Source organism: Lipotes vexillifer, unplaced genomic scaffold, assembly GCF_000442215.2.
Source record: "Lipotes vexillifer unplaced genomic scaffold, Lipotes_vexillifer_v1.1 scaffold231, whole genome shotgun sequence".
Taxonomy (NCBI): Eukaryota; Metazoa; Chordata; class Mammalia; order Artiodactyla; family Lipotidae; genus Lipotes; species Lipotes vexillifer.
Window position 1 is genome coordinate 1495959 of NW_006791822.1, and position 10753 is coordinate 1506711.

Genomic DNA, 10753 nt, shown 5'->3' on the forward strand with positions numbered 1-10753 from the left:
CCAAATCTTCAAAGGAAGCAAAGCCTTTCATTAGCACTTGAGGTGAAAAGAACTCGCCTACCTGCATCTTCCTGTTGGGATAGGGAAACGTAGAATATGGTGTCCTTGAAACAATCCCTAGAGCAAGGTGCCCTAGAGAATGATCCATGATTGCTTATAGGATTTTCTATTTTTTTTTTTTTTTTTTTGCGGTACGCGGGCCTCTCACTGTTGTGGCCTCTCCCATTGCGGAGCACAGACTCCGGACGCGCAGGCTCAGGGGCCATGGCTCACGGGCCCAGCCGCTCCGTGGCATGTGGGTTCCTCCCCGACCGGGGCACGAACCCGTGTCCCCTGCATCGGCAGGCGGACTCTCAACCACTGCGCCACCAGGGAAGCCCTGATTATAGGATTTTTTATGAAAGTCAGTGATAAATGTCAAAATGTAACTCAATGAAAACTGGAGTGGTAAATATATAACTCTGCTGGAGGTTAAGACAAGTGACCTAAGTATAGAACTTTCCAAAGTTTTTTTTTTTTTTTTGGCTGCGCCGCAGGGCATGTGGGATTTTAGCTCCCCGACCAACCAGGGATGGAACCCTCTCCCCCTGCATTGGAAGCGCGGAGTCTTAACCACCGAACCACCAGGGAAGTCCCCAGTGGTCTTTCTTGATTTGAAGTGGGAATCCAAGCCCACTTTTTAATATGGTAAAAGTTTATATGTAAGTGTTGTGTTGAAGAGTCTGGTAAAACTGTAATACTAGACATTGGCAAATAACTCACCTTGGGATTTTAGACAAATTGCTTATCCTATAAGAAAGTTAAACTTTATAATCTCAAAATCTCTGATTTATGAAAATCTGATTTGCAGAATAATTCTATATATGATCCTTAGTCAAGTTTTAAGGAAGAAGAAAGGTAACTGTGTAGTGGTAATTTTCTGGCTCTCAGTGGGTCTCTGTGACTTATGTTATGGTTCAAGCTTTGAGACATTTGTATGGAGATGTCTACAATGACCATATTGGCTTCTGCCATAACGAAGGGGGGACTTTTCTCTCTGAATACCCAAGGAAGTTAATGCACCAAGAGTCCTTTTGTTTCAAAAGCTTTTTAATATCTGAAATTCTGGTGAATTCATTATCAACTTGTTGAAATACTTTGAAAAACAAAAAGAACTGGAAAGTCGCCTTAAAGCTCATGTGCATGTATCCAAAATACATGATACAGCTCTTTCTGTCAAAACCAAATAGTGTGAACCCTTCAGAAAGTTCGCAACTTGCCCAAGTGTTTTGCCTGTAAAATTAATGTAAGCAATTCTTTTTGTTGTCCCAGGATGGTGCCTCTCCGCTGGTGTATGCTGTGGCTGCTGTTACCACTCAGCTCCAGGACCCAGAAGCTACCCACTCGAGATGAAGAACTCTTTCAGATGCAAATTCGGGACAAGGCATTTTTTCATGATTCGTCAGTAATTCCAGATGGAGCTGAAATTAGCAGTTATCTCTTTAGAGACACACCTAAAAGGTATTCTCCCTGCAGGACTTCCTTTATCAATAAGCTCAGAACGGGTGTCTCTGAAAAAGAAAGTGACCTTTTAGACTTAGTTTAGGTAATTTGCAATCAACCTCTGGATAGCATTGCCTATTTTTCTCTAAGTAAGAAAATAAAACGGCAGTGCAACGTCTAGCCATTAGACATCTCTTTGATTCTCTCTGATTGTGATCTTTTGGGTGGAGAGAGAAGTCCTTGCATGTCTAACGTTTTGGAATGGTCATTTTCTTTTCTTCAGGATGGTAGGAAGTTTCTAAGAATGACTCTACAGGATTAATGCAATTAATTGAACACATATGATTCTTCAAGGATTTGCATTGGCTTGTAAGGATATTTCTTTGATCAATATGATTGGTTCTGAAAGCATCAAACCAAACAGAGATAAAAACTGGCCCCTCACTTATCTTCACTCCAACATCAACATATTGAAATCACATAATGCTTCTAAGTATTTTGACCTTTAAAACTTACATATATCAACGTATATAAATGAATCAATCAATCATATAAACGAATTATATTTAAAGTTACTTACTTTGCAGTACCCAAACTCCTCTTTATCATATTTCAAAAACAGTTTCTCCTTTTAACCTAGGGCACCTTGGCATTCCAAAGGATAAAACTATGTCATGTCATCAATAATCCATTTTCCAAAGATTGAGGTGTATCAAATTATTGTCGTCTTTCTCTTGTCACTTCAGTTTTTTTTTGTTTTTTATTTCTTGGTACGCGGGCCTCTCACTGTTGTGGCCTCTCCCGTTGCGGAGCACAGGCTCCGGACGCGCAGGCTCAGCAGCCATGACTCACGGGCCCAGCCGCTCCGCGGCATGTGGGATCTTCCCGGACTGGGGCACGAACCCGTGTCCCCTGCATCAGCAGGCGGACTCAACCACTGCGCCACCAGGGAAGCCCCGTCACTTCAGTTTTAATTGACAATAAGAATGGAACGTGGTGCTCCTCTTCCACTGAATGGCACAGACACATTACCATCCGGTCAGTCTGTGTGAGAGTAGATAATCAGTTTTCATATTTTGACTGGTGTGACCTATTGTTTGGGTATCATTTCAGCACCATCTGAATGAAATTATTTGTTTGAATGGATGTAATAGATTAGGAACTGATTTGTCAGTAATATATAAAAGAATTATGACCCTTTCAATGACATTCCTAAGAGTGAAGGCACAAAATGCAAGGATGATTACACTAAAGGAACTTGATGTCTTAGTATTTACAGAGACTTAGTCTGTGAACACAAGGAAGGGTAGAGGAGGCAGTTTTAATGATTCAAATTAGTCTTAAATATCAGCTGAATTCATGCCGAACCATTTTGCTTGTCATATTCTTTTGTCTCTTGAAACTTTTGAGTGAATCCAAATTTTTCTTTAAAAATTACTTTGATTTCCCAAATGTACTTGTGCACTGCTTTGCAGTGTTCTTTAAAATGCAGCATTCCTCATTATGTAATACTTTCACTTAATCAAATAAATGGTTTATCTTTGATCCTCCAGTCTCTTAAAAATTAAATAAGTTTTGGTTCTAAGCGCTGTCTTAAAATTACATTTTTTTTTCTTTGAAGCAACATGTTTTTATTATAAGACATTTCAAAACAACACATGCTTCTTTCCTCCTTCTGTTTTTATTTCTTTTATTTGTTCATTCTTTTGGGTTTTTCCCCCCCCACACACAAATCATGATTGGAGACTTTGATATCTACATTTGGATGCAATGTTAACAATAGTTAAATAAAGAGTTGTGGCCACAGTCATTTCTAGGGGTAAAATATGTGATGGGAGAACACACATAGACATTGTTGATATTACAACTAAAGATGAAATTCCAGATAAAGTTTGGAAGCAGAGAATAGCAAAAGAAAACAAATTCATTAATTATTCTTATGTTTATACATAAATTCCAAAGTCTAAATGGTTCACGGAGTGTTTATCCCTCAGCTCTGGCCTTATAATTTGGAGCATATTTATCACATTTCTGTCTCCCTCACTAGCCAGTAAATACCTGGTGCTCATAGATCGTGCCCTATCATCTCTGATTGCAGCTCCCTTCCACGAGTGCACTGTGCATGGTAGACAATAAATGTTTGTCAAATTGTTAAAGTTTATTCAGATTGTCTTTTATCCCTAATCATAAGTGCTTCCATATGAAAATGTTGACTTAGAGGGACTCTCTGATGTTTTATATGTATAATGATTACCCTGTGGAATGCAAGCATTGTTTTCTCTGTTATTGGTTGCTTATGGCCTGTATTAAAGTTACTAAGACACAGTTGCATACTTTGGGAAATAAATTACTTTCTTGATTGAAATGAGAACAGAAGATAATAGCTGAACATGCACATTGATTTCAGCACTGGTTAGCTCTGCTACCCACAGAAAAACCAAAAACAAACAAAACTAAAAAGTTTTGAATACTTTTAAAATTACACGATGCTAAATAAATTATTTTGTCTTACCTAATTCTTTGTAATGTTCATAGGTTCAGTCACGTTTATGTGGTTAATATCACCTATGCAACCTGGCCAAAGGAACAAAATTCTACTCTCCAAAAGTTGACTGAATTTGAAAATTAAACCATCTGACACCTGTCTTTAGGGATGCTTAAGTCCATAAAATTTCCATACAGTAAAGAGTGCAATCATCTAGTTATTTTGTTTGGACGATTGCCTAAGTTTACTATATTCCGAACAAGCTTTTTTTGCTTTTATAGAGTCTTCACTTTATTTGTCCTTCCACAGCCCTATTTCCACCCTCCAGCTCCTAATTCATCTTGGAATAGTGAAGGGGGGAAAGCACATATATTTCCATTCAGATTCAGTATCTTCAGGTAGAAACAGACTAAGTGTAGGTATCGTAAGGCTAGAATAAGGTAGGTGTATGATTCTTGGGTTCTGTTTATTCATTTAGTAATGCATTCATTAAGAAGAGTTTATCAAGTATCTTCTACATGCAGAAATCTGTGCTAAATGCTGAGAATAAAATGACATGGAAAATGAACCCTAAGTGGGCCTTTGTTGGGAAAATGACATTAATCGAATAATAATATAAATATATAGTAACAAATTGCAATAGGTACCCAAAGTGAAAAGCATAGGACACTCGGAGTATGTGAGAGAACCTGAGCCAGAACAGTTAGAGAAGGCATCCCTGAAGAAGTGACAAATATTAGTAAGGGCATATACATCAACTATATTTCAATTAAAAAATTATTTATTTACAAATATTAGTAAGGACTAAGGGGTGTATTTCAGGCAGAGCAAACAACATCCCAATGGCTCAAAGAAGCCCTATGTGGTTCGAGCACAGAAAGCAAAAGGGATGATGACATGACAGTGAGGTAGGCGGAGGCCCCACTGCTGGGGAAGTTGTAGACTCTCTGAACAATTAAGGACTTCTTTTCCCCAAAAGTGAAAAGCTAAACTTATTCATTCATTAATTCAACAAATATTTATTAATAATTATTTTAGTCTCTAAGTCTTCATCAATGAACCAAATGCCCTGCCCTCTTGTAGCTTTCATTCTAGTTGGGGGAGGTGGAAAAATAAAAAAACAAACACAGGTATATATAATACATCAGGTAGTGATAAGTGCTTTGAAGAAAAATGAAGAGTAGAAAAGCTTCACGGATAGGAAGGTGATGTCTTACATAAGGGGTCAGAGTCGGTCTATGGCGAGATGGTGACCGACTCTAGAGAAGAGAGTTGATGCAGTGACTGAGCGTGTAAGGTCAACAGCTGGAGGATGAGCGTCTCAGATGGAGAAACAGCAAGTTCAGAGGCCCTGAGGCAAGAGTGTGCCATAATCATTCCACAGAGAACAAGGAGCTGAGTAAAGAAGGGAGAGAATAGAGGAGACAAGTTTAGAGATTTGGTTGGGGATGCAAATCATTGCAAGTTCTGAATGAGACAAGAAGCTCCTGGAGGGTTTGCAGCGAGTGTGTTCAGACTTAGGTGTACATGGATATCTCCTCCTGGAAGGAGTTAAATAAACTAAGGGGGTCAAAGTGGAAACAAGACCAGTAAAAGGCTATTGCAATGCTCAGACAAGAAAAAATGGTGGCTTGATCTGGCAGTAACAGGGAAAGTGGAACAAAGGGATGGACTCTGGGTATATTTTAAAGATGAAGCCAAAAAAAAAAAAAATGACTGCTGATTCAGTGTATGTGGAGTGGAAGAGTAAGAAAAAGTCAAGAATGCCTCTAAAATGCCTCTAACTGGAAGGTTAGGGCTGTCATTTACTGAGTAGAGACAGACTGCAGGAGAAGTTGGTTTGACGAGAGAATGAGAAGTTTGGATTAGACATCTTAAGTCTGAAATTTTCAGTAATCTCTAAAGGAAGATGGCAAGAAGATAGTTGTCTCTAAAATTTAGCTAAGAGTTCAGGCTTACAATTTACATTTGGGAATCATTAAAATAGAAGAGCTTAAAGCTGTGAGCCTGGGTGAGATCACACAGGTAATGAGCATGGGTAGAAAAGAGTGTCCTGGCACAGGCCCTTGGTTCACCCCATGGGTTAGAGGTCGAGGAGGTGAGAAGAACTGCAGAGGAGACTGTTGGAGCAGCTGGCCACGGTGGTCAGTTTGGAGAGGGTGTTGGGGTAGATATAGAGAGAATCGAGAGGCAAAGAGGTACCCAGGAGGTGCAATCTCTAGGAGGTGAAAGTTGCTTATTTTTTGCCGTGAAACCAGTGAGGAAACCACTGTTTCCTCCCTTGCAAGATTATGGGCTTTGAAAGATAATTGGAATCATCTAAATTATTCCGAGTAAGAATATATAGCATTGTTATACATAGGCAATATTTTTATTCTACTTAAAAGTTCTTTTGAGACATCATTTAAAAAAATCTAAGGGGAAAGCATAGAGGAGAATGTTTTGTTCTTTTAAAATGTTTTCAAATCACTAGGTTATTGATTCAACATAAAATCTTAGTGATAGAGAAATATGTCTTTCCACTGACTGACACAGTTATCTTTACCTTTTAAAAATATTTCTCAAATGATCATTAGATACCTCTCTCCAAAAGGATATGGAATAGAAAACTGTGAACAAAAGTCAAGATTGTAAAAGCCTGAATACAGTGTTGTTTTGCCAGAGACCAACATGCATTTTAGAAGGACATTGCTGTGAAAATGATCTTTTGGAATGGTTGGTGCTTTAGAGCGCCCTTGGGGTAACTTATAAATTCATCGCCAAATTTATGGAAAATGCAGTACCTATAGGGCAACGTACCTGGAAATTCCTCTTGGTTGTGACTTACTTTGCACTGGTGTTAAATAACACCCCCAAACTGGTAAGTGTTGATTCTTAACTCAAGTAACACCCAAACTCCACATTTTGGTTCAATGTCTTTCAATTATTTCAGACTGTGTCGATGGTAAATCTGGTCGCAGAACCTTGGGCTATTGGACTTCCACAGTTACTGCTGAAAATATGATTTGTGTCAGATAGCCAGTTGGATTTTCTGTTAAGTGAATACAAATTAAACCAAGCGACTTTTCCCACTAATCTTGGTTGTAAGTGTTAGGATGAATTACCTCGGTCTGAAGTGGTCCACTTTCACCCAGGTATTTCTTTGTGGTTGAAGAAGACAACACACCGTTGTCAGTCACAGTGACTCCCTGCGATGCGCCCTTAGCGTGGACACTGAGCCTCCAGGAGCTGCCAGAGGAGGCGAGCGGGGAAGGCTCAGGTAAGCGGCGCGGCAGACCTGGCTCCAGACCTCTGGATGGATTGCTGAAAGGCTTATGAGACAGACAGCCTTCTCTTAGTAAGAAAAACCAGCATGGATGCATGGGGGAAGCTGGAGATTTCGGGTTGGAGATGGGGGAAACGGAGGATGACATCAGATGGCGGTGATTTGGTGAAATAAAAGGTTGAGGGAGACAGGTGTGTGGGCTGAAGGAGTGAGGAAAGGCAAGAGGTGAGCATCGGGTTCCCTGGCTGTGGTTTGCAGTCTTGCCTAAGCACTGGACTCACCACTGAGGGCTGTATATGCTACTGACGCCTGCATCCTACCTACGAGGTTGTGATTTAATTGCCCTGGGGTGGGGTCTGGACATTGGGATGGTAAAAGTTCCCCTCCAGGTGAATCTAATATGCACCCAAGGATAAGAGCCTCTGATCTCTGGGGAGTAAAGGGTAGCCACAAAGAGAGAACAAAAGAGCATTGAGCACCACGGAAAGTCCAGGATGAGAAGAAAGTCAGGAGGAATAGGTCAAGCATTTGAAGACGATGCAGATGGTGGAAAGCAAATGACAGATACAAAGAAATGAGTAGAGTCTGTATGAGGCCCCGGGTTGACGCTGCCTCCCTTTAAGGGGCAAAGGCATCCTAGCTTAAAGTGAAGGCTTGAGATGGGTGCCATGACAGGATGTTAGCGAGCTGGATACTTATAGTGATGTGGGAACACTGTAATTAGGAAAATATCGAAAGGGCGTATGGGGAGTGATGAGATTGAGATAGAATGAATAGTCACATGATGATTGTGTTAATTGCATGGTTTAGGAATATGAAATTCTACATACCTCACTCTCAACCTGCAGTGATCAGCTGGAAAATATCCATTCCCACTCTAGCTACACAGTCCTTCTCTGGGTCTTCTAACACCGATATTTGTGTGACATCTGATATTAATAGTAACAAAAAATGGAAAACATTATTTTAGTTTCAGTCCTTTCCCTATATTCCTCCTGAGCACGTGTTCTACAAGTTGAAAATTAGGTCCTCTTACTGGTACTTTATATTCTATATTTTAATGAGATTGTCCAGTCCTACTAACAAAAGTGAAATTAGTGAAATGGCTAGCCATCCAAGTGCAAACTGACAGAACCCTTCTGGTAAAAGCAGATTGACAGTAGGGATTAGTCTCTAAGAGGTTTGCAGTCTTTGACCTAAAAATTCTCCCAGCTGGAATCTATCCTGAAGAAATAATGTAAAATCAGAAAAGCCTTATATATATAACAGCATTATTATAATGGTCAAAAATTAACCAACAGTTTCATTTTTATGATATAATATTAAGTGAGAAAAATGGAGGTTTCTCTAGGTACGTATATGCATGATAATAAATGTTATAAAGTTGCAGAGAAAAATAAGAGAAAATAATACCAACTGCATAAACATGTGTAGAAGGAAGACTGATAGAAATAGACCAAACTGCTAATAAAGGACTACGTGGATCTTGTATTAATGGATGGTTTTTTTTTATCTTGTTCTCTATCTCCCAGTTTTCTACTGGGAACATGTATTCTTTTTATAATGGAGAAAAATGAAATTTAATTGTCTTAAGAACACAATTTAAGGTTGGCAAGCCACAGCACATGCCCTGACGTGTAGGCTGTGCTTCTCTTGTGTCTTTTAGGTGATCCAGAGCCTCTGGCTCAGCAGAAGCAGCAGATCATTAATGAGGAAGGTGCAGAGTTATTCTCCTACAAAGGCAACGACGTGGAATATTTCATGTCTTCTAGTTCTCCATCTGGTTTATATCAGTTGGAGCTTCTTTCAACAGAGAAAGACACACATTTCAAAGTATATGCCACCACAACTCCAGAGTCTGACCAGCCCTACCCTGAATTACCTTATGACCCAAGAGTCGACGTTACCTCCCTGGGATGCACCACGGTCACTCTGGCTTGGAAACCGAGCCCCACGGCCTCTTTGCTGAAACAACCCATTCAGTACTGTGTGGTCATCAACAAAGAGCACAATTTCAAAAGTCTCTGCGCAGTGGAAGCGAAGTTGAGTGCAGACGACGCTTTCATGATGGCACCAAAGCCCGGTCTGGACTTCAGCCCTTTTGACTTTGCCCACTTCGGATTTGCTTCGGACAATTCAGGTAAAGAGCACAGCTTCCTGACAAAGCCGTCTCCAAAACTGGGGAGGCATGCCTACTCGAGGCCCAAGGTTGACATTCAGAAAATCTGCATAGGAAACAAGAATATCTTCACCGTCTCAGATCTGAAACCCGATACGCAGTACTACTTTGACGTCTTCGTGGCCAACAGCAACAGCAGTATGAGCACTGCTTACGTGGGCACCTTTGCCAGGACCAAGGAAGAAGCGAAACAGAAGACAGTTGAGCTGAAAGATGGGAAAGTTACGGATGTGTTCGTGAGAAGGAAGGGGGCAAAGTTTCTACGGTTTGCTCCAGTCTCATCTCACCAAAAAGTCACCTTATTTATTCACTCTTGTCTGGACGCTGTCCAAATCCAAGTGAGAAGAGATGGGAAACTTCTTCTGTCTCAGAACGTGGAAGGCATTCGACAGTTTCAGCTGAGAGGAAAACCTAAAGCCAAATATCTCATTCGACTGAAAGGAAACAGGAAGGGAGCATCTATGTTGAAAGTACTAGCTACCACCAGGCCCAGTAAGCAGTCATTTCCCTCTCTCCCTGAAGACACACGCATCAAAGCCTTCGACAAGCTGCGTACCTGTTCTTCAGCCACCGTGGCTTGGCTAGGCACCCAGGAAAGGAACAAGTTTTGCATCTACAAAAAGGAAGTGGATGATAATTACAGTGAAGACCAGAAGAAAAGAGAGCAAAACCAATGCCTTGGACCAGATACAAGGAAGAAATCAGAGAAGGTCCTCTGTAAATATTTCCACAGTCAAAACCTGCACAGAGCAGTGACCACAGAAACAATTAAAGGTCTTCAGCCTGGAAAATCTTACCTGCTGGATGTTTATGTCACAGGACATGGGGGGCACTCTGTGAGGTATCAGAGTAAAGTTGTAAAAACCAGGAAGTTCTGTTAGTTACCTGGTATAGAGACATATCACTCAGAACTCCAGCAGAGACATTACATCACTTTAAGTATAAACTGACTACTCCCACAGCTGAGAGAAGTTGTGACCTGGACTTGTACTATGGAAGAAAGGATATCAGCTGGAGTATATTGATGTTTATGTAAGTAATTGTTGGAGGAGACCCGGTCTAGTGTGCCCCAACGGTACCTAGTGTGTATCTGATATCCACTGATGTCAAAGAGAGAGGACATCTTGAAGGAACCGCCATCCCTTGCTTTGACCACTGCATGAACTAATTCTAAATTATTTTATCACCTAAAAATTTTGAATATGCCATTCGTTGCACACATCCACAAATGCAAATTATTCCTCTCAATAGATGTTAGGATATATATAAATTATTTTATAAAGTCTTGTTTTAAATGTCAGTGTTTCTATGATTGTAAACTATTAAATTCTTTTCCTGTTAA

General features: G+C 40.3%; 1 protein-coding gene across 1 annotated transcript; it reads left to right on the plus strand.

The window, feature by feature from the left end:
* The first annotated feature begins 1312 nt into the window (after positions 1-1312).
* Positions 1313-10292, plus strand: NDNF (neuron derived neurotrophic factor). The gene is made up of 3 exons (XM_007464842.1): positions 1313-1500; positions 7102-7226; positions 8899-10292. Exons 1-3 carry the CDS (start codon positions 1313-1315, stop codon positions 10290-10292), a joined length of 1707 nt encoding a protein of 568 aa, XP_007464904.1.
* The last annotated feature ends 461 nt before the right edge of the window (positions 10293-10753 follow it).